The following is a 25,170-nucleotide window of genomic DNA, read 5'->3' on the forward strand; positions in this document are numbered from 1 at the left end:
GAGACCCCAGAGTGCAGAAAATACTTTGAGTTGCACAGATGGTGGTCATGACAAAGCCGGCAGGAGGACATAGGCTTGCTCAGAGCCCCCAGAGGCTATTTTAATTGTATCTCTCACTCAAACTGTGTCTCATAGTATCTCACCCTTTCTTATTTCCTCAAAGGCCTTTCCAATTTTATCTCAACTCACTGCAGGATAGTTTCAAAACCACCCTGTCTGATCTTTTCTTTGTTTGCTTGTGAGGGTGCTTGTTTTTATTTTATTTTATTTTTTAATTAGCACGGGAAAGGACTTTCACATGAGAAGTAGAGAAGGAATGCTTTTACAGTCTTTCCTGGTCTGAGACTTCTCTTACAGTCTTTTTTCCCTGTATGTCCTGCACCACCATTTCCATTTGATTGCAAGAATGTAGACTCTTCCCAGCCTCTACCTCCTTCCCTCTCTTCTATCACACTGTCCTGTTCTCCTAAAACTTCTAAAACAGTTTAAGAGTTACCCCCACTCAGTAATCCTCATCATAACCCAGTGAATCACAAAAGATATTTTCACCAAGAGTGCATATTTGCCTTCCTATTAAATAGTCAAAGAAGCCCTTGAATCTCAGTCAAGATTAAAGGACATTCTGGACAACCTAATATACTTTTCAGGCCTATCAGGTTAAGAAGGACATGAAGTGATGGAAAGATGTTAATCTTTGGTTCCAGTGTTACATACTTTGCTATTATTCATACCATGGTGGCCTTCTCTCTGAACTTGCAGAAACTCTGGAATGCCCATCCCATTTCCAGTATCACTGGATTTCCAACTTCTACTTAAATGAAATCATTAGCTGGAAAAATAATGCCTGTATTGAGGAGCAAGCAACTTTGAGCAAAATTGTGAAGTAGAAAGTGTGTGTTAGGTGTCCCTTTCTTACATCTTTTAAAAGTACAAACCATCTTTTTTTGTGGAGAGGGGGTTTCAACTCAGTTCTGGGAACCAGCTGGAGATAAAAATACATCCTGCTAATGAAGCCAAATCCCGCCCCTGTACTCCGACACTGAATTAATTCTCAGAGACAGAGCTTTGGCTGAAGTAGAAAAGAATAGCTTAATTGCTTTGCCAGGCAAAGGGGGCCACAGGCGGATTATGCCATCAAAACTGTGTGACCACACCTAGGGGGATGGTGCATAGTGAGGAGTTTTATAGTAAAGGTTCAAAGAAAAGGGTGTGATCAGCTCATGGATTTTCTTCTGGTTGGTTGGAGGGAAGGTACGTGGGAGTCAGCATCATCAACCTTCTGGTTACAGCCAGTCTGGGGTCTACCGTGCTTGTGGGCAATTTCCAATCATTACCTGTTAATTTCTTCCACCTGGTAGGGGTTTCAGTCTCTGCAAAACAGTTCAAAGTTATTGTTATATGTATCCCTTGAGGGAAAACTAGGACCTTGCTCCCAAGGCTGCACTATTGTTTTCTTGACTGCTCCTCCCTGTCTCTATATCCCCCTACTTCCCTAATTAGCAACTGTTTGAACCTGCTGATTGGAACTCAGGGAAAGTCTTGGAGGCTGCTGCTGCTAAGTCACTTCAGTCGTGTCCGACTCTGTGTGACCCTATAGACGGCAGCCCACCAGGCTCGCCTGTCCCTGGGATTCTCCAGGCAAGAACACTGGAGAGGGTTGCCATTTCCTTCTCCAATGCATGAAAGTGAAAAGTGAAAGTGAAGTCGCTCAGTCGTGTCTGACTCTTCACGACCCCATGGACTGCAGCCTGCTAGGCTCCTCCGTCCATGGGATTTTCCAGGCAAGGGTACTGGATTGGGTTGCCATTGCCTTCTCTGCTTGGAGGCTGAAGGAAGCCTATTTCCTGTAATTAAGAAATGGGCAACACAGGAAGGCTTTTATGTCCAGGAGTCCCACAGGGTTCTTGCTCAGTATCAGGTTGAGCCACTAAATTGAACCGGTATCAGGTTGGCCCCCACCTTTGCTGGCTGCCTACAAAGAAATACCCAGTTGTAGGGCTCCTTCACACTGGAATGTTTGTATTATCTTATATGGACAAGAGAAAGATGGATTTTGTGCTGCTGAAAGCCCTTTCTGTAACCTCCTGCCTACCTAGTGCCTTCTGGGCAAAACAGGCCTTCATTTGGTCTTCTGCAGGTCTTTCACACACTACCATCCATTCTTTGTCTTAAGAGAAAACTACTCCTTCCTCTCTTCAGTCATGCCCCTCTGCTGTAACTCCTTTTAGTCACAGGGTGGATTCTGGGACACAGACTCTGAGATTACTGGCAGGATGTTAATGGATACACATCCAACAGCCTTCTTGAACTCTGTGGAGAGCTGGGAGTTAGAATGAGCCTTCAGAGTTGTCCTTAGTGAGGCTTACATGGTTGAGTCTTGATACACTTTCCTTTTGTTAGTTGATAGGCAGGCTGCCCTAGGAGGGTTGTGAACTTAGGTGACATGCCTCAGCAACTCAAGTAGTTCCTGAAGGGACTCAGGGGTAACTTCTGCTCATGACAGTTGGAGAAACAAGCCCCTTCCTTAAAGGAGAATCCTGGTAGTACATCTCCACATCTATCCCATCTTCTTTTCCCCATTAACTCCTGGTCATTTTTTAAAATGAGTGCTCAAAAACATTTTTTTTTCTTTTAAAAATAGCTGTATATACCCCACCCCACCCCCCCACACACATACAGTTCTTTAAACTATAAATACCTCTCTAAGGGGCAATGAGCTCTGAGGGTGGGGGACTTTTTATTTTTTGCTTCAAAACTCACCTTAGGAGCAGCTCAGTGTCTCACTGACTATGTGTGTGTGCTTAGTCGCTCAGTCCTATCTGACACTTTGTGACCATGTGGATTGGGGCCTGCCAGGTTCATACTTATCAATAATTACCTTAAACGTAAATGGGTTGACTACCCCAACCAAAAGACAAAGACTGGCTGAATGGATACAAAAACAAGACGCCTATATATGCTGTCTACAAGAGACCCACCTCAAAACAGGGGACACAGGATACAGGATACAGGATACAGGACAACAGGATACAGACTGAAAGTGAAGGGCTGAAAAAAGATATTCCACGCAAATAGAGACCAAAAGAAAGCAGGAGTAGCAATACTCATATTAGATAAAATAGACTTTAAAACAAAGGCTGTGAAAAGAGACAAAGAAGGACACTAAATAATGACCAAAGGATCAATCCAAAAAGAAGATATAATAATTGTAAATATATATGCACCCAACATAGGAGCACCACAATATGTAAGACAAATGCTATCAAGTACGAAAGGGGAAACTAACAATAACACAATAATAGTGGGAGACTTTAATACCCCATTCACACCTATGATAGATCAACTAAACAGAAAATTAACAAGGAAACACAAACTTTAAATGATACAATAGACCAGCTAGACCTAATTGATATCTATAGGACATTTAACCCCAAAACAATGAATTTCACCTTTTTCTCAGCACACATGGAACCTTCTCCAGGATAGATCACATCCTGGGCCATAAATCTAGCCTTGGTAAATTCAAAAAAATTGAAATCAGTCCAAGCATCTTTTCTGACCACAATGCAGTAAGATTAGATCTCAATTACAGGAGAAAAACTATTAAAAATTGCAACATATGGAGGCTGAACAACACATTGCTGAATAACCAACAAATCACAGAAGAAATCAAAATATGCATAGAAATGAATGAAAATGAAAACACAACAATCCAAAACATGTGGGATACTGTAAAAGCAGTGCTAACGGGAAAGTTCATAGCAATACAAGCATACCTTAAGAAACAAGAAAAAGCCAAATAAATAACCTAACTCTACACCTAAAGCAACTAGAAAAGGAAGAAATGAAGAACCCCAGGGTTAGTAGAAGCAAAGACATCTTAAAAATTAGGGCAGAAATAAATGCAAAAGAAACAAAAGAGACCACAGCAAAAATCAACAAAGCCAAAAGCTGGTTCTTTGAAAGGATAAATAAAATTGACAAACCATTAGCCAGACTCACCAAGAAACAAAGGGAGAAAAATCAAATTAATAAAATTAGAAATGAAAATGGAGAGATCACAACAGACAACACAGAAATACAAAGGATCATAAGAGACTACTATCAGCAATTATATGCCAATAAAATGGACAACTTGGAAGAAATGGACAAATTCTTAGGAAAGTACAACTTTCCAAAACTGAACCAGGAAGAAATAGAAAATCTTAACAGACCCATCACAAGCACGGAAATTGAAACTGTAATCAGAAATCTTCCACCAAACAAAAGCCCAGGTCCAGATGGCTTCACAGCTGAATTCTATCAAAAATTTAGAGAAGAGCTAACACCTATCCTGCTCAAACTCTTCCAGAAAATTGCAGAGGATGGTAAACTTCCAAACTGATTCTATGAGGCCACCATCACCCTAATACTAAAACCAGACAAAGATGCCACAAAAAAGAAAACTACAGGCCAATATCACTGATGAACATAGATGCAAAATCCCTTAACAAAATTCTAGCAAACAGAATCCAACAACACATTAAAAAGATCATACACCATGACCAAGTGGGCTTTATCCCAGGGATGCAAGGATTCTTCAATATCCGCAAATCAATCAATGTAATACACCACATTAACAAATTGAAAAATAAAAGCCATATGATTATCTCAATAGATGCAGAGAAAGCCTTTGACAAAATTCAACATCCATTTATGATAAAAATCCTTGAGAAAGCAGGAATAGAAGGAACGTACCTCAACATAATAAAAGCTATATATGCCAAATCCACAGCAAACATTATCCTCAATGGTGAAAAATTGAAAGCATTTCCCCTAAAGTCAGGAACAAGACAAGGGTGCCCACTTTCACCACTACTATTCAACATAGTTTTGGAAGTTTTGGCCACAGAAATCAGAGCAGAGAAAGAAATAAAAGGAATCTAAATTGGAAAAGAAGAAGTAAAACTCTCACAGTTTGCAGATGACATGATCCTCTACATAAAAAACCCTAAAGACTCTACCAGAAAACTACTGGAGCTAATCAGTGAATATAGTAAAGTTGCAGGATATAAAATCAACACACAGAAATCCCTTGCATTCCTATACACTAATAATGAGAAAATAGAAAGAGAAATTAAGGAAACAATTCCATTCACTATTGCAACAAAAAGAATAAAATACTTAGGAATATATCTACCTAAAGAAACTAAAGACCTATATATAGAAAACTATAAAACAGTGGTGAAAGAAATCAAAGAAGATGCTAATAGATGGAGAAATATACCATGTTCATGGATTGGAAGAATCAATACAGTGAAAATGAGTATACTACCCAAAGCAATCTATAGATACAGTGCAATTCCTATCAAGCTACCAACGGTATTTTTCACAGAGCTAGAACAAATAATTTCACAATTTGTATGGAAATACAAAAAACCTTGAATAGCCAAAGCTATCTTGAGAAAGAAGAATGGAACTAGAGGAATCAACCTGCCTGACTTCAGGCTCTACTACAAAGCCACAGTCATCAAGACAGTATGGTACTGGCACAAAGACAGAAATATAGATAAATGGAACAAAACAGAAAGCCCAGAGATAAATCCACGCACCTATGGACACCTTATCTTTGACAAAGGAGGCAAAAATATACAATGGAGAAAAGACAATCTCTTTAACAAGTGGTGCCGGGAAAACTGGTCAACCACTTGTAAAAGAATGAAACTATACATGTGTACCTGTGGCAGATTCATTTTGATATTTGGCAAAACTAATACAATTATGTAAAGTTTAAAAATAAAATAAAATTAAAAAAAAAAAGAATGAAACTAGAACACTTTTTAACACCATACACAAAAATAAACTCAAAATGGATTAAAGATCTAAATGTAAGACCAGAAACTATAAAACTCCTAGAGGAGAACATAGGCAAAACACTCTCCGACATAAATCACAGCAGGATCTTCTATGATCCACCTCCCAGAATATTGGAAATAAAAGTAAAAATAAACAAATGGGACCTAATTAAAATTAAAAGCTTCTGCACAACAAAGGAAACTCTAAGCAAGGTGGAAAGACAGCCTTCAGAATGGGAGAAAATAATAGCAAATTAAGCAACTGACAAAGAACTAATCTCAAAAATATACAAGCAACTCCTGCAGCTCAATTCCAGAAAAATAAACAACCCAATCAAAACATGGGCCAAAGAACTAAATAGACATTTCTCCAAAGAAGACATACAGATGGCTAACAAACACATGAAAAGGTGCTCAACATCACTCATTATCAGAGAAATGCAAATCAAAACCACAATGAGGTAACATTTCACGCCAGTCAGAATGGCTCTGATCCAAAAGTCTACAAGCAATAAATGCTGGAGAGGGTGTGGAGAAAAGGAAGCCCTCTTACACTGTTGGTGGGAATGCAAAATAGTACAGCCACTATGGAGAACAGTGTGGAGATTCCTTAAAAATCTGGAAATAGAACTGCCTTATGACCCAGCAATCCCACTGCTGGGCATACACACCAAAGAAACCAGAATTGAAAGAGACATGTGTACCCCAATGTTCATCGCAGCACTGTTTACAATAGCCAGGACATGGAAGCAACCTAGATGTCCATCAGCAGATGAATGGATAAGAAAGCTGTGGTACATATACAGAATGGAGTATTACTCAGCCATTAAACAGAATACATTTGAATCAGTTCTAAAGAGGTGGATGAAACTGGAGCCGATTATACAGAGTGAAGTAAGCCAGAAAGAAAAACACCAATACAGTATGCTGCTGCTGAGTCACTTCAGTCGTGTCCGACTCTGTGAGACCCCATAGATGGCAGGCCACCAGGATGCCCCATCCCTGGGATTCTCCAGGCAAATACACTGGAGTGGGTTGCCATTTCCTTCTCCAATGCATGAAAGTGAAAAGTGAAAGTGAAGTCGCTCAGTGGTGTCTGACCCTCAGTGACCCCATGGACTGCAGCATTCCAGGCTCCTCCATCCATGGGATTTTCCAGGCAAGAGTACTGGAGTGGGGTGCCATTGCCTTCTCCGCCAATACAGTATATTAATGCATATATATGGAATTTTTTTTTTTTAATTTTATTTTTAAACTTTACATAACTGTATTAGTTTTGCCAAATATCAAAATGAATCCGCCACAGGTATACATGTGTTCCCCATCCTGAACCCTCCTCCCTCCTCCCTCCCCATTCCATCCCTCTGGGTCGTCCCAGTGCACCAGCCCCAAGCATCCAGTATCGTGCATCGAACCTGGACTGGCAACTCGTTTCATACATGATATTTTACAAGTTTCAATGCCATTCTCCCAAATCTTCCCACCCTCTCCCTCTCCCACAGAGTCCATAAAAGATGGTAACGATAACCCTGTATGCGAGACAGCAAAAGAGACACAGATGTATAGAACAGTCTTTTGGACTCTTTGGGAGAGGTAGAGGGTGGGATTACTTGGGGGAATGTCATGGAAACATGTATAATATCGTATAAGAAACAAATTGCCAGTCCAGGTTCGATACAGGATCCTTGGGGCTGGTGCACTGGGATGACCTGGAGGGATGGTACGGGGAGGGAGGTGGGAGGGGGGTTCAGGATGGGGAACACGTGTATGCCCGTGGCGGATTCATGTTGATGTGTGGCAGAACCAATACAATATTGTAAAGTAATTAGCCTCCAATTAAAATAAATAAATTTAAATTTAAAAAAATGCTGTATACACCCCCCCACCCCACCCACACACACATATACAGTTATATAAACTATAACTCTCTAAGGGGCAATGAGCTCTGAGGGTGGGGGACTTTTTATTTTTTGCTTCAAAACTCACCTTAGGAGCAGCTCAGTCTCACTGACTGTGTGTGTGTGCTTAGTCACTCGGTCGTATCTGACACTTTGTGACTGTGTGGACTGGGGCCCGCCAGGTTCCTCTGTCCATGGGATTATGCCTGCAAGAATACTGGAGTGGGTTGCCATTTCCTCCTTCAGGGGATCTTGCCAATCCAAGGATCAAACCCATGTTTCCTGCATTACAGGCAGATTCTTTACCCATTGAACCACCAGGGAAACCTTGTCTGACTGAGGTTGATCTTGAATATGTTGTAGCCACGCGTTCCGGGAAACAAACTCAGGACAATGCAGATAGTGGAGTGCAGTTTATTACACTGGCGGGCCCAAGGCAGAGTCTCCTCTTAACCAAGGAGCCCGACCGGTTTTTGTGAAAACCTGATATATATACCTTAAGCATACGTGTCCAAACCCACTTCCCCAAAATTCCCTGAAACTAGTCTGAACAAAGGAAAAAGAAAGAAATAATCAAAGTTAACCCGTGATTCATAAGCCTTAAGCCTAGGTAGTTAACAGTGGACAATTATCAATAGGCTTGTGGTCATACCCCAATAAGCATAATAGAATGTATGATTCTATTCGGTTACACAGATAATTAGGGTTTAGGGTATTCTTTTAGGGGATTGAGAGCCCTGGGGCTCTTCCTTCTGGGGGCCTGGTTTTCCAGTTGGTATGTGGTTTCCATAGATACTGGGCATATAGCTCAAAGTCCACAGTCTGGCCCAAGATGGAGTCCTGCTTTCAAGATAGAGCCTGTTCTGTTTCCTACTTCAAATACAGATTTCTTGGGAACTGTCTTTTATGTAGGAATATAAGAACTGTTACCTCACATTGCCCTTAATAATTCTTTTTTCTCAGCAACATTTGCACCCAGGTAGAAGCAACAGCAATGAGGCTGAGGCTGATAAGCTGAATTAGTGACATAACGATGCTAAAGGAGCTTTGGATTGAATACTCTGTCGTCCTTTAACATTATGTGCATAGAGGGCTGTCTGGCCAAGCATTTCACAAATGAATCCCATTTATCATGGGAGGGCTGCCTGATCAGTGCGAATCCATCACAACCCCTGAGCCAGTATATGCTATCCCGACCCTGGTTCACCACAGGATTCATCCAACGGTCTCTGTACATGGAGGCTGTGTATTTTATAACTTGAAAATATGATGAGGAAAATGACATATCTTAAATAACTATTTGACCTATTTATTCACTAAGTAACTGGCTAAATAAGCAGGTCAGGAAGGAATTAAGAAAACTGGATAATCCACCCCTACATAATAGATTTAGCTATCAAGGGATGGTGACAAATGTATGTAGAGATTTCACATCTTCACATCATTACCACATTTACAAAACATCATCTTAAATCCTTTTCAAGTATTTTAAAGTTTGATTTAATAGTCTATCCTAAAATTTGCTTTGAATCTTTCATAAAAGGATGGCTAACACTGGAGATGTTAAAATATGTCTTTTCCCCAAAGGAATTTGTTAACTTCTGTGTGGATGAAGAAGCAAAATAAAATGTCATATTTAGAATACACAATAAATATTCATCATCTGATCAAATGTTGGTAGTCTATGGACCTTACACTTGCTGAAAGGGAAGCCCTTGGTGGTAAAACAAATCACATTTACTTATATGCTTCAAGTATGTGATAAGGGGCCTGGCTTATATTAAAGAAGTAGCCTGGTAATTATTCCTTTAACAGAATATGTAGATGGTCTGCCCCATAATGAGGTGTCAACTGCATCCTGGAAACCTAGAAAATGGATTTCTGTGTCAGCTGAGTTAGAAGAATGACAGTTGGAAATACAATCAGCTGCCGAATGGCATTTGCACCTGCACAGAGCCAAGGAGAGAATCAAATGGACAGAAGCCAATTCATAAAAAGAAAACCGAATCTGGTCTTTTCTTCCTTCTCCTGCAGTTTTGGTTTCTGCTCCCTTTCAGGAAGCCGAGTAGGAGGGGCCCAACCAACGCCACCACGTGACTTCCGACCCCCTCCCAGGACCCAGGGGTCCCGTGCACCTGCTGGCGCACTGCCGGCGTCCCGGCAGCCTTCCCTTCTCTTCTGGCTCGGAGGCTGCCTGCTGGTGGCAGAGTCGCTTCTCTCCCGCAGCCTCCGTCCACCTTCCTCACCACCCTCTTGCTTGGGGTCCCTGCCGGCCCTCGATTTTCTCCTCGCTGCTGCCAGGCTGATGAACAAGTGGCAGGGCTGGTGCAGGCCCCTGTTGGACTTCCTAGGAGACATCACAGTGGCCCTCATCTGTTTCGCCATCTCCATCATGCCTGTTTCGAAATAACAGGGATGGGGCTGCCTAAGCGGCCCCGGCGTTGGGTTTTCTTGGCCTTCATGCTGTTTGCTCTTGACTTCAACCTCATCTGTTGCAACATGGCCGAATTTCTCAAACCAGGGGACGCTGCAGAGATGACCACAGCCGACAAGGCAGAAATAGAGAATTCTGATGGTGACTCTGGAGGTGGTCTGGGGACTGTGTGTCGGGAAGGAGGCTATGACTTCTCAGAAAAGCAGTGGCAGTTGCTGATGGAGCCGGCCTCCTGACCACTCGGCGGTGGGGGGTGGGGGTGGGGGTGGCGGGTGTTCCTGAGCCCAGCACACAAGACTGCATCCTTTGGCTTAGCACCATCTAACTTCTCTGCACGTGTGATCATCTTGAGTGTTCTACCATGTCTGTTTCATTGACCTGAAGCCCTTTAACTTCCCTGTCCAAAACAAGCACAAAGGGACTCCTTACCCACCTTTTGTGGGAAGGATTTCATGCTTCCCGCAGAGGGGCAAATAAGGCAGAAAGCAACCCAGGGCCAACCTGTTGGACCCCAGTCATTTTTGTCTGCAGTTGGTGCACTGGTTCACGCCACTTTGTTGAGAATGATCTTTCAAGATTCTTTTGTGCAAGGAGCACTAGCTCCCTGTGCATTCTCGAGGCAGGGAGAAAACTGACCTTTGTCCTGTCTTCTAGGAGTGGGTGAATCTGGGTGCCCATAACTGGCCAAGCCTTCATCATGGGAGGGTTTCTGATCAGCGCAAATCCATCACCACTGCTGAGCTAGTTAGGTTTAAGTTTGTGTGCTTCTTGTTCATGCATTTTCTTATGAAAATTTCTTTCCACACATAGGTCAAAAATGTAATGAAAAATATCATGGCTGGATTGCAACAAACCAACAGTGAGAAGATACTCCTGAGCTGGGTCCGACAATCAACTCGTAATTATCCACAGGTTAATGTCATTAACTTCACCACCAGCTGGTCTGACGGTTTGGCTTTGAATGCGCTCATCCACAGTCATAGGTAAGGAGATTTCCGAGACACTGAATAATTTTTTGTAAGTATTAATTTAGAGACTGATGTATTTTTGTCCAGGCTGGTTCCAGATCATTTTCCACAATGCAACGTATTTTTATGTTGACCATATTGATCTAGCCATCCATTGGGATGCTCTGAATAATATCCTGTTTTTTAAGTGATATATCACTTAGCTGTTGAAATATTAAAACTATCAGATAGTGATTATGATATGGAGGAGGGGATCAGCACTTTTGAAATTGAGACTGCCAGAAAATCAAAGTTACATTCTAACTTTGCCAAGAATAGAGTTGGTCTTTCTGTACAAATAACGTGTTAAATATGAGCGTCAACTCTAGCATTACAAATAGTTGCAGATCTTATGTGAGTACCTGAGGTACAATCAATTACCATTATCAGATTAATAATGTGAAAAAGAAACATTTCTCCTGTCAGACACAAAAACTATAAGGCCCTGCATGCATGTATGTGTGTGTATGTAGATATTATATATATATATATATATAATATACATTTTGGGGTTAAAAAAGGTTCTGAGCATCTTAGCAACCAAGGCAGAGAGCAGACCACAATTAATTCTGTGACTCAGGGCTCAGAATAACAAAAGAAACAACTGCTCTGTAACAGCAAAGCAATTCCTGTAAAGCATCAGAGAGAGTTGTTCTGTCGGTCTTCATAAGAGGAACTCAGTGTGACATAGTGAACCAAATGTCCTTAACTGTATTCACAATATTATATTTTCTAAGATAGCAAAATAGTTGTTTGCTTTTTCTTGTATAAAGGAGATCAGTAAGTGAATTAATAACAGTTCAAGAAAAAGCAAAACAACACGGTAAATACATGCATTATATATAATGAATGCATTCATATACATTCTATGTATAATACATTATCTGTAAAGAACATCTGCTTTGGTTTTCTTATTACCCATTTCTTTTACCAAGCCCAATCCCCAGGGTCAAATGCTTGCCTTATTAACTGTGTTTGAAATGCCGCTGGTCTGCATCTTCCCTGATTTTCAATGCAGTTTATCTTTTCTCACTTTGATCTTACTCTTCTCGACGGGTCTACTCTACCATTTTCCTGTGCCAATCTTGCTTCTAGAAATGTCCAGAATATAAATTTTCTTTCTGGTTTACTAATCTGGGAGCAAACGCTCTCTAAATAAGCATCTTTGTCAGGTGTCTTGCTCCAGCTGGGTTTAATTAACCCCATCCAGACTGAGTTTCCAGGTGAATGACTCAGCAACCTGATTTTGGAAAGGAGGCAGGCTCACTCTCAGTCGGCATGTTAAACAACGTTAAAACATTGTTTTGCCCCACGTGTGACACGAAGAAAAATATTCCACAGCCTCAATAAAGCCAGATGAGAGGGTATAGAGATGTTCATTCTGCATTATAAGGCAGTGTTCATTTATGCAGCCACATGCTTCACGGTGAGAGCCAGAACATATTGATCTTGCTGTTCATGTACATATTTGCAGATGAACAGAAATATTGAGGATCAGGTTATGTGGTCCTTGTTGGCTTGTTAACATTTCCTTTTCAAGTGGACCACTTCAGTCCTGCCAGCATGTTCACAGCCTACAGTTGTTAATATTTTATTTCATGATTTCTGAATATAGTTCTAAGTAATGCAGTAAACATATCTAGGTTTCCCTCCCTGTCCCTGACCTACTCTTTGCCTCTCCAAATATCTCTGTTGATATATTCTTCTATCATATTGAATGAATCATCAGTAACTCCTTTTTTATACATAACATGGTTACTTCTCAAGAGGTTTCTCAAAGTTGCTAATACTCTTTCATGAATCATCTTTGTCTTCTTTTTGTCTCTGACAGATGTTCGTATTATTTATCTAAAGAGAAAGAAAATGGTTGAACTTTTTGTTTCAGGATGATTGTCATTGGAACACAGGAATGTCATGAGGTGTCCTGATTTCAATAATTGAGAGATTATGTAGAACAAAGGCGTGAACTTGATAAAGAGCATAGGAATTGACAAAGAGCCTTGCCAAAGATAAGGCTGTTAGTGGTTTTATTTTTCTTTAAGGCTAAATTTTCTCTTAATATGTAAGGAATTAAAAGTATTAAATTAGAAGACAGAGTTCACTACAGTGCAGTTAAAAGAAAGCCAGATTCTACTTTGTGGGAAAAACAACCAAATGATAATTAGCTCAGCTGGTAAAGAATCCATATGCAATGCAGGAGACCCCGGTTTGATTCCTGGGTTGGGAAGATCCACTGGAGAAGGGATAGGCTACCCACTCCATTATTCCTGGGCTTCCCTGGTGGCTCAGATGGTAAAGAATCTGCCTGCAATGCTGGTGACCTGGGTTTGATCCCCCCAAATGTTGGGAAGATCCCCTGGAGAAGGGAACAGCTACCCACTCCAGTATTCTTGCCTGGAGAATTCCATGGACAGAGCAGAGGATCCTGACAGGCTACAGTCCATGGGGTCACAAATAGACACAACTGAGCGACTTTCACAAGACATAAGACACGCTCAAAATATGCAAATAAATTGCACTAAGTATACAGTTGCAATAAAATTTTCTTTCTAATTTCTTAGTTTATTCCCATAGAAGTAACATAGCACATGATTTAAAAACAGTCAGACATTAGAGAGGGAGGAGAAGGCCAGAAAGAAAATATATCTTCCTGACCCCAGTCCTACTCCATCACACTCTACTTGCTAGTGGTTACTGTTGGCAACTTCTTGTATTCTCTCTGATGGTTTTCATAATTATAAATACTTTATTTCTTGATTAATTCATTTCTGACAGTAGGTGGATTTATTCCTTAATGTGAAGCCCACACATCTTACATCTCATCCCCATCTATTTCTTGATTTCATTACTATGTTATAATTTTATTCTTACAGTTGTTGCCTGTGTGACTTTCAATGACAGTTGTATACCTGTTTTCATCAAGTTTAGACAAGGTCTCTCAACCACCTGAAAAGAAGGATGAGGAAATTATCATCCTTATACATACTTCCTCTTCTTCTCTTCCACCTTCTATTCTGTTATTATATTATTATTCTTGCATCAACAGTATTGTAAATTTATACCTCTTCTATAAGTTTAGGTGTTCTTGGCTTGAATCTATAAATTGAAAATGTTTTCCTGTTATTTTATAAATATAATTAAGCTTAAAACAAAGTAATAGAAGTTAGTGTTTTGGAGAAATTATTACTGTGTAGGCACTGTTCTATGGACAGTGGCCCATCTGTTTCTCATGACTTACATACTATTGGTGTCCCCATTTCACAAATTGGGAAACTGAGGCACAGAGAGGTTATGTGATTTGTCTAAGACCATTTGACTGTGTCACCCAAAATAGAAAGATAAAAAGAGGCAATCTCAAACAATCAGAAATTGAGTTTATTCAGGAATAACAGAGGAATTGCAATTTGGGAAACTTGCTATAGTGAGATACAGGTGAGTCTGTTGGGAGTTTGGTCAGACTGTGTGTATGGGCAAGGATCGCAAAGAGGGAACAGTCCAGCTGGAGTGCAGGCAGTAAGTTCATTGCCTTAAGGGAGGGAAGAGATTCTGAGTGGATATTCATTGGTTGGGAGATAAGGCTTGATTTCTGTAAAATAGGCATTTATAGAAAACTAGGCTCTCAATTCTAACATTACATTCTTCTTAAGGCAGGTGTGTGGAATTCTCCATTTTGTATCCTCTGGTTCCACTTTTGATTGAAATATTTTCACAGTTAATATGTGGTAGAGCCCAGATTATGGATTCATAGAGGACTCTCCTAGGCTATGCTGTCTCATTCAGTATGTCAGTTTTCTCAGAAGACTGGCGATCCTTGATCACACATTCTTATTTATGAATTACAGTCTAGGTTAATAGGAGAGTATGTGGCTTTCCTCTTCAGTTGGTTAGTTTTACAATTCTTTATGCATTTAAAAATCACAGTTATTTAAAGTGTTAATAAATGGTGTATTTTAATGATATAAAACATTTTATTAGATTGATTTTAATGCCAGAAGAGACCTCAAAGACCATTCAGTACATCATTGCCTTCTTTTTGAAATGAAAACACTGAAGCTCAAATAGATTACATGGCTCAGATAACTCCTCATCCAGGTGATGAGTTACTGGCTAGGGAGAAGGGGGAGAAGATGAAGGGAAAAGGGCTTAAATGTGGAAGCAATCTTTTTTTTTTTTTAAATCATATTCATTTAACCATGTTTACTGTGCTGTAGATGAGAAACTAGTTTCCCACACTCTCCCACCTATATTCTTTTCCACTTCTCTTGCTGAGAGATGGAGAAATGAAGATGGGGCAGAGGTTGCATAGTGAAGTTAAAACTTTCTCCAAATAGTCTAGGATTTAATTTTTGTTTCATACAGTCACACGACTAGAGACAGCTCCGTGTGTGTGTGTGTGTGTGTGTGTGTGTGTGTATGTATGTATGTGTGTATACACATTTTAGGTTCTAAAAGGTTGTTGGTCATTTTAAATAATCTGGAGTATATAGAGGAGATTATATTTACTAAGAAGTGCACAAAAGCCTGGTGAATTAAACAGGGTAGGAGCAAGTAGAGAAAAAGAAATAAGAGTCAGAGGAGAAATAAAGTTGTATGTTTATTTCGAATTCTGCTTTTAGAAAATAGCAGCTAAGCTTTTCCTTGTAGCATCCTCTTTGCGGAGCATGAATTCTTAAGCAGGAGTCCATTGACAGACCCCAAATTCCTAAAAATTCTTTGTAATTCTATCTAGAGATTGTCACACAAAATAAAGTAAGTCAGAAAGAGAAAAGTAAATATCATATATTAATGCATGTATGTGGAATTTGAAAAAATTGGTACAGATGATATTCTTTGCAAAGCAGAAATAGAGACACAGACATAGAGAACAAACATGTGGATACCAAGGGGGAACAAAGAGGTGTTGGAATGATTTGGGAGATTGAAATTGACATATATACACTATGTATAGTCACTATGTATAAAATAGACATCTAGTTGGAAGCTGTTGTATAGCATACGGAACTCTACTCAGTGCTCTGTAGTGACATAAATAGGAAGGAAATCAAAAAAGGAGGATGTACATGTATTTGTGTGGCTGATTCACTTTGCTGTACAGCAGAAACTAACACAACATTGTAAACCAACTACACTACAATAAAAATTAAAAAAAATAAAGATATGGATAGGTATTTTGTCTAGGTAGAAGTTTCATAGAACACATCAGATTTTCAAAGGTATCTGTGATCCAGGAAAGGTGATGAAGCACTTAATAATTGGTTTCCAATGTTGTTGGGAAAAATTGTAATTCTTTACCAGCCAAGGCCTTTTGCAAGGATTGGCTCACCCCAATCCCCACTCCTAACCCTATCTCCCACCACTTGACACTGGAAATCTCCCAATGGAGCCCAGCCCGTGAGGGCTTGAGTGACTGTCACCTTCCCTAAAAGCTTTCCTTCCCTAAAAGCTTTGATTCTCTAATAGCCACACAATTTAAAATTCTATTCTCAAGCACTTTTCATAAGTATAAGCCCAAACCACCATTTAAGACTCCCTTAAGCCTCAGAAAAAAACTTTATATTTTTCCTTCAGATTTTAGAAAACCTTACATATTATTATCTGCATTTATCATACTTAAGATGTATTTAATTTATGATGTACACATTTTTTTCCTCAATATATTTAAAATCATTATAGATAAGAACTGCCTCTTACATGACTTGGTATTGCTCTGTCATCAAGGAAAATGATAATCATATAGTATGTTCTCAACCATTATCTGGTGAAGTCAGTAAATACTTATTGAGCCCCTCCTATGTGTCAGGCTGGATTTCTTGAAGTGAACACACCTGGCAGAAATTATTGTACATTCAAGTGCAGAAGATAGATAAATAAGATTAAATAAATGTACAATATGTTGAGTGCTAAGGAGAAAAATATAAAGCCACTAATAGCAATAGTAGATGCCCAATATGCTACTGGAGATCAGTGGAGAAATAGCTTCAGAAAGAATGAAGGGATGGAGCCAAAGCAAAAACAACACCCAATTGTGAATGGGACTGGTGATAGAAGCAAGATTCAATGCTGTAAAGAGCAATATTGCATAGGAACCTGGAATGTTAGGTCCATGAATCAAGGCAAATTGGAAGTGCTCAAACAGGAGATGGCAAGAGTGAACGTCAACATTCTAGAAATCAGTGAACTAAGATGGACTGGAATGGGTGAATTTAACTCAGACCATTATATCTACTATTGTGGGCAGGAATCCTTTAGAAGAAATGGAGTAGCCATCGTAGTCAACAAGAGTCTGAAATGCAGTACATGGATGCAATCTCAAAAACGACAGAATGATCTCTGTCCGTTTCCAAGGCAAACCATTCAATATCACGGTAATTCAAGTCTATGCCCCGACCAGTGATGCCGAAGAAGCTGAAGTCGAACAGTTCTATGAAGACCTACAAGACCTTCTAGAACTAACACCCAAAAAAGATGTCCTTTTCATTATAGGGAACTGGAATGCAAAAGTAGGAAGTCAAGAAACACCTGGAGTAACAGGCAAATTTGGCCTTAGAGTACAGAATGAAGCAGGGCAAAAGTTAATAGAGTTCTGCCAAGAGAACACACTGGTCATAGCAAACACCCTCTTCCAAAAACACAACAGAAGACTCTACACATGGACATCACCAGATGGTCAACAGCAAAATCAGATTGATTATATTCTTTGCAGTGAAAGATGGAGAAGCTCTATACAGTCAGCAAAAATGAGAATGGGAGCTGACTGTGGCTCAGGTCATGAACTTCTTATTGCCAAATTCAGACTTAAATTGGAGAAAGTAGGGAAAACCACTAGACCATTCAGGTATGATGTAAATCAAATCCCTTATGACTAGCAGTGGATTGAGAAATAGATTTAAGGGACTAGATCTGATAGCACGCCTGATGAACTATGGTTGGAGGTTCGTGAGATTGTACAGGAGACAGGAATCAAGACCATCCCCAAGAAAAAGAAATGAAAAAAAAAAGCAAAATGGCTGTCTGAGGAAGCCTTACAAATAGCTGTGAAAAGAAGAGAAGTGAAAAGCAAACGAGAAAAGGAAAGATATACCCATTTGAATGCAGAGTTCCAAAGAATAGCAAGGAGAGATAAGAAAGCCTTCCTCAGCTATCAATGAAAAGAAATAGAGGAAAACAATAGAATGGGAAAGACTAGAGATCTCTTCAAGAAAATTAGAGATACCAAGGGAATATTTCATGCAAAGATGGGCTCAACACAGGACAGAAATGGTAGGGACCTAACAGAAGCAGAAGATATTAGGAAGAGGTGGCAAGAATACACAGAACTGTACAAAAAAGATCTTCATGACCCAGATAATCACGATGGTGTGATCACTCACCTAGAGCCAGACATCCTGGAATATGAAGTCAAGTAGGCCTTAGGAAGGATCACTACGAACAAAGGTAGTGGAGGTGATGGAATTCCAGTTGAGCTATTTCAAATCTTGAAAGATGACACTGTGAAAGTGCTGCACTCAATATGCCAGCAAATTTGGAAATCTCAGCAGTGGCCACAGGACTGGAAAAGGTCAGTTTTCATTCCAATCCCAAAGAAAGGCAATGCCAAAGAACGTTCTGACTACCGCACAATTGCACTCATCTCACACGCTAGTAAAGTAATGCTTAAAATTCTCCAAGCCAGGCTTCAGCAATATGTGAACCATGAACTTTCAGATGTTCATGCTGGTTTTAGAAAAGGCAGAGGAACCAGAGATCAAATTGCCAACATCCGCTGGATCATGGAAAAAGCAAGAGAGTTCCAGAAAAACATCTATTTCTGCTTTATTGACTATGCCAAAGCCTTTGACTGTGTGGATCACAATAAACTGTGGAAAATTCTGAGAGATGGGAATACCAGACCACCTGACCTTCCTCTTGAGAAATCTGTATGCAGGTCAGGAAGCAACAGTTAGAACTGGACATGGAACAACAGACTGGTTCCAAATAGGAAAAGGAGTACGTCAAGGCTGTATATTGTCACCCTGCTTATTTAACTTATATGCAGAGGACATCATGAGAAACACTGGGCTGGAAGAAGCACAAGCTGGAATCAAGATTGCTGGGAGAAATATCAATAACCTCAGATATGCAGATGACACCACCCTTATGGCAGAAAGTGAAGAGGAACTAAAAGGCCTCTTGATGAAAGTGAAAGAGGAGAGTGAAAAAGTTGGCTTAAAACTCAACATTCAGAAAACGAAGATCATGGCATCCGGTCCCATCACTTCATGGGAAATAGATGGGGAAACAGTGGAAACAGTGTCAGACTTCATTTTTTTGGACTCCAAAATCACTGCAGATGGTGACTACAGCCATGAAATTAAAAGACACTTACTCCTTGGAAGCATATTCAAAAGCAGAAACATTACTTTGCCAACAAAGTCTAGTCAAGGCTATGGTTTTTCCAGTGGTCACGTATGGTTGTGAGAGTTGGACTGTGAAGAAGGCTGAGTGCCAAAGAATTGATGCTTTTGAACTGTGGTGTTGGAGAAGACTCTTGAGAGTCCCTTGGACTGCAAGGAGATCCAACCAGTCCATTCTGAAGGAGATCAGTCCTGGTTGTTCTTTGGAAGGAATGATGCTAAAGCTTAAACTCCAGTACTTTGGCCACCTCATGCGAAAAGTTGACCCATTGGTAAAGACCCTGATGCTGGGAGGAAATGGGGGCAGGAGGAGAAGGGAATGACAGAGGATGAGATGGCTGGATGGCATCACTGACGGATGTACATGAGTTTGGTTAAACTCCAGGAGTTGGTGATGGACAGGGAGTCACGATTCATGGGGTCGCAAAGAGTCAGACAGGACTGAGCGACTGAACTGAACTGAAAGAGGAATAGGAAATGATTCCATGTATGCTTGTTTTGGGGCCAGGCAATTTTAGATGGAAGAAGGGCAGGGAGGAACTCATCAACATGAAATTTTAGATGGAGGAAAGGCAGGGAAGAACTCATTAACATGACTTTTGAGTAAAGACCCAAAGGAAGTGGAGGAGTGAGCCATGTCAATGTCTAGGGGAATAGAATTCTAGGCATAGGGAACAGCAAGTGCATATGCAGGAAATGATCTAGCCTGTCTGAGGAACATGAGGGGGGAAGAGTTAATGGGGAGCCAGACCATGTAGTGTCTTGTAGGTCACAGTTAAATCAGTGAAGTTTACTCCCTCGATAGGAGGGATTTGAGAAGGTTATGATGAAACATTTTACCAGATCACTGCAACAACTCTGCTGAGAAGAGATTAACAAGGGCGAGGGTGGGAAGAGGGAAGCAGTTAGAAAGCTAATGGAGTGATCTGTGCAGGCTACGAGGAGGGGTTGGATTACCGTAGTAGCAGTGAGGATAGTGTGAAGTGGCCAAATGCTGGATATATTTCCAACTAAGTGTTCTGTGAGGGTGAAAGAGTCATCAAAGTTGACCCCAAGTTTCTCTACTGAGCACCACAAGTTTGACCTTGTTATTGATTGTTGAGGAAGGGAAAACTATAAGACAAGTAGGTGAGGTGGGGTAGTGCGATGGGGATGAATATCAGAAGGTCACTTTTGAACACTTGAGTTTTGCCATGACTCTCAGTAGAAATACTGGGTAAGCAGATGGATCTAGAGTCTGAAGTTCAGGGAAGAGATCTGGGCAGGGCTTATAGAATTAGAAGATACCAACAAATGGCTGGTCTTTAAATCCATGAGATTGGATGAGATGAACACATTTGTTGCTTGGATAAGATAGAATCAATTCTACTTTGTTTTCTTCTGGATCTTCTATTATAATTGTGCCTGGTTTGAAAGAGAACTGTCATTGAAGAGTACTGAAGAGTAACACTCACCTCTTAAGGAATGTGGGCATGGGTTGTCTGTCAATCAAAAATCAGAATTGAAGTGAATCTCATGAAATGTTTTCAATCAGTTTATATTTGTCTTTATATTTGTGCGTGTTTCAGGCCAGACCTGTTTGATTGGAATAGTGTGGTTCGCCAGCAGTCAGCCACACAACGACTGGAACATGCATTCAACATTGCCAAATATCAATTAGGCATAGAGAAACTACTGGATCCTGAAGGTTGGTGCATTTCTAAACTGCTACTGTTTTTAGCACAGTTTAAAGTTTATCGTCTCAGACTTCACATTTTCACAAACTAAGCACAAACTAGAAACTGTGCATTGTGTTTTTCTGTATTCCAGGTATATTTAAAATGGTCTGCCTTCCTGAAATGTATTATGAATCATCACATATGATCTTAGTTCTCAAATCCCAATATCTGAAACTAAGATATAAAAGTTTAGAAAAAGACACAAGCCTTTAGAATGTGTATGCTTCACAGATGAAGTATACTATGTTTAGAGTACACTGACTCCAAATAATTCTAAAAAGTTCATGTTTTGCTTTTTCTACCAAGAGATTTGATACACTAATCGGCTGTAATTAGTTAGCTACTCTTGGCACTTGCATTCATATACTGTATAAGAGGCAACATGGTTTACTGTTTAAATCAGGGAATCTTTTCCTGGTGCTGATTCTGTTGTAATTGGTCACTGTAGGGGAAGTCCTCCATTGACTAGTTATTCGTTTTCTGCTTCTTTAGTTGATGGGCAGCACTGTATTTATGGGGTCTTCCCTGTAGCTCAAATGGTAAAGAATCTGCCTGCAATGCAGGAGACCCAGGTTTGATTCCTGGATCAGGAAGATCTTCTGGAAAAGGGAATGGCAGTCCACTTCAGTATTCCTCCCTGGAATCCCATGGACAGAGGAGCCTGGCAGGCTACAGTCCATGGGATTGCAAAGAGTTGGACATGACTGAGCAACTAACACTACTACTACTGTATTTATATTTTTATAATATTACACTTAAGTAAATTCCATCCTTATGTTTGGTGCTGCATAGTCATATCTACAAACACATGGATTAGAGGGATAATAATTCCTGACCTCTGCTTTTCTTCTAGCCTATGAGGCACTTTTTAATCTGCCAACTTCTTTGAAATTGCAAGCTATATTCTCTTTACTGAGGCTTTACCACACTCTAAACCCAGAAGTTGGAGAAACTGTATCAGTGGGATTGATTATCTGTGATATATTAATAATTCAAGATGATATTTGAGTAGGGTCATATAATTCTTCTGTCTTGGGAATATTGAATCAATCCCAAATCAGGAGATCCTTGAGTGGTGATCATGGGTCCCATCAGGAAAAGTTCCAAAATAACTCAGAGGATAGCCTTTCACTGGTGAATTTATCATCAACCAGAATCTATTACTTCATGTTACAGATCTAGAAACCTGATTGCCTTATCTTATTCATAGCAGACCTATATATTGGTGGGTCTTATTCATGGCAGACCCATAGTGGTGGGGGAGTTAATTTTAAACAAAACAAGATTTTAAAAAATGACATAATCAAAATGGAAGCTCAGATATTATAAATGAGATATTTAACAATCACAAGAACCAGAATAATCATATCTAATTGACCCCTGTATATGGACTTCGGAAGGGAAAATTATAGCAATGCAAATGTGTTTGTGAAGTGGGAATCAGATTAAGTACACTAGAAATGTTTCCTCTCCTTTAGATAATACATGCCTCTAACCTCTTCTTATTGCCTCAATAGATGGTCAGTGTCCTTCCAGTCTCTGTTTAGCTCTAAGGGAGAAATTGTATCAATCATATTTCCTTGTCTTGCAAGATGGGGGAGGGTTACTTCACTATTAACTCCTAGTACCAATATATGTGTTTTTTCATACTCCAGTGAGGTAGAGATGCAGACATAATGAAAATATGAACTCTAGTCCCTGAGGATGAGAGCTATAGTGTGTGAACCTGAAGGATAAGCCTGTTAATAGTTTTTTGTTGTTGTTGTTGTTAAATCTGCATATGGTTGTTTCTTTCATCTGATATATATGCTCAAGTTATTCTTGTGTGTGCCCTCTCCTTTCATAAAATAGTAAGTTTAAAATAGATCTTTTCCTTGTTGAGTTATAAAATGGCTTTTGATCTCTAAGTCCTCCTTTGAATAGTGAAGTAAGTGGATCCAGAATAGACATCCACATCATAATCAGAAACTATATTGATATGCCTATAATCAGAAAAAGGCAGTTAAATAATGTATTTTATAGCATAAAAGAGCCTGATATGCCCAATTCCATATTCCTAAGTGGCAAGTATGTGTCAAAATGCACATCATATAGGCTTGTAGGAACACCCTCAACACAGTAAAGAAATTACCCTCCAATTAAAAATAAATACATTTAAAAACAGAGGGAAAAAATACCTCAAACCTGACAATTTGAAGTCAACCAAACACAGTATGAAATACAAGCTGATTAATAAAGATCAAACCACTGGTTATAGTTTCATTTTGCCAATGAACTCTTGGATCTGAAAACTTTTGCTGTTTAGGACTCCCTTCCGAGTCAAAGAGCATTCCATTTCCTAAAATGGTTTATTACAGTTTTTTTTATGGATTTCAATAAGGTAAAGATTAAGTATAAATCTTAACGTTTTTTAGCTATCTATCAGTTCCCGCCAGTGTGTTAGGGAAATACTCAAATATGCATTCAAAGACTTAAGTCTTAGATTGTAAGAGATACTATTCTGTCTTTGCAATTAACTAATTAGAAAATAAAAATCCTTATGATTTAGGTAATTTTTTCTTTTAATTATCATTGATATCATCTCTTGAAAATACATTGAGCTATAATTTTTTAATGCACGTTTGTGTATTTCCCTAACACACTGGCAGACTCATAGACTTCTTGCATGCCCTGTATGGCATCGCTGACTCGATGGACATGAGTCTGAGTGAACTCCGGGAGTTGGTGATGGACAGGGAGGCCTGGTGAGCTGCGATTCATGGGGTCGCAAAGAGTTGGACACGACTGAGCGACTGATCTGATCTGATCTGATAGTAATTACCTTTGAGAAGTTCATATTTTTATTTAACCACATATTGGTTCTTTAGCTTGTACATGATGATTTCGGCTATTCTTCAAAGCAATTTTCTTTTCATATCTAATATGCCCCTTAGGAGGCTAATGAAACATTCAGCTTTGCATTTGGGGAGATATTTATTATTGGGGGATTGAAGTTACATTTGGTTTAAAGAAATACTTACCCAAAAATGTCTTTAGAATTTTAAACATATGCTTTGTTGATTGGGTTGATTTACAAATTAAACAAGTCATTGAAATATAATTTGGAGCTTTTCATATCTTGTGTATATCGACTTTGGTATGCTTCGTTTGACCTTAACTGTTGTTTTGAGGCCTGAGGTTTGGTTTTAAGTGGAATTGCCTTTTAAAATGCGTAGCAATAGGCATTAGCATAACCAATTTCAGGAGCTGTTTCTGGTAGTTTAAATGTTAACATATGCAAAAATAAGTACTACTAAGGTAAAATTATTTAATACTTTATGCGTCTTTATGCTCATAGATATAAAAGGTTTATCTTCTTCCAAACATATCCTATTGTGAGTCATTCGATTCACTTTCTCTTATGATTTCCCTATAAGACACACACAGTAGTGCTTTGTGGGTTTCATATGCATTGTTTGCTTCCCTGAGTTTCAAACAAATTGGTTTGTTTGCAGATCCACACAACACTTTATGCATTAAGAGAGTGCTTTGTCAGCTTTTCCTTGTGAATAGCAAAGTGAAAATGCTCTTCTTAAAGAAATAAAAAAAAAAATCAGGGATAAAAATATATGCCAGTTCTAGATGACTTTTGACTATAGTAAGTCATTTCCATCTGGGATGTGCAAGATGATGCTCACATCATCCATGGTTTACCAGACTGACTTTAGAATGAAAAATGAATGACAGGAGTAAAATTTGATGAACACTAGGGCTTTCAAGAAATATTTATGACCTCAAAATGACATTAACAAGCCAATTAGTTTGGTTTTAATCCACTTCATTTTCCCAGGGTGAGGATGGTGACACAGATTCTATTTTCTGCCTGGCTAATCTGTGCATCGCTCTT

The 25,170-nt window shown here is 39.5% G+C and overlaps 1 protein-coding gene across 5 annotated transcripts in view; it reads left to right on the plus strand.

Moving 5' to 3' along the window:
* DMD (dystrophin) overlaps positions 1–25,170 on the plus strand; it is a 2,389,494-nt gene that overhangs the window by 555,958 nt on the left and 1,808,366 nt on the right. For all 5 annotated transcript variants that reach the window (XM_055564496.1, XM_055564495.1, XM_055564498.1 and 2 more), the window contains exons 6-7: positions 10,977–11,149; positions 21,135–21,253. In XM_055564496.1, coding sequence (XP_055420471.1) covers positions 10,977–11,149; positions 21,135–21,253 — 292 coding nt within the window. The remainder of the gene's footprint in view (positions 1–10,976; positions 11,150–21,134; positions 21,254–25,170) is intronic.

This window comes from Bubalus kerabau, chromosome X (assembly GCF_029407905.1).
Source record: "Bubalus kerabau isolate K-KA32 ecotype Philippines breed swamp buffalo chromosome X, PCC_UOA_SB_1v2, whole genome shotgun sequence".
In the NCBI taxonomy this organism is placed as follows: domain Eukaryota; kingdom Metazoa; phylum Chordata; class Mammalia; order Artiodactyla; family Bovidae; genus Bubalus; species Bubalus kerabau.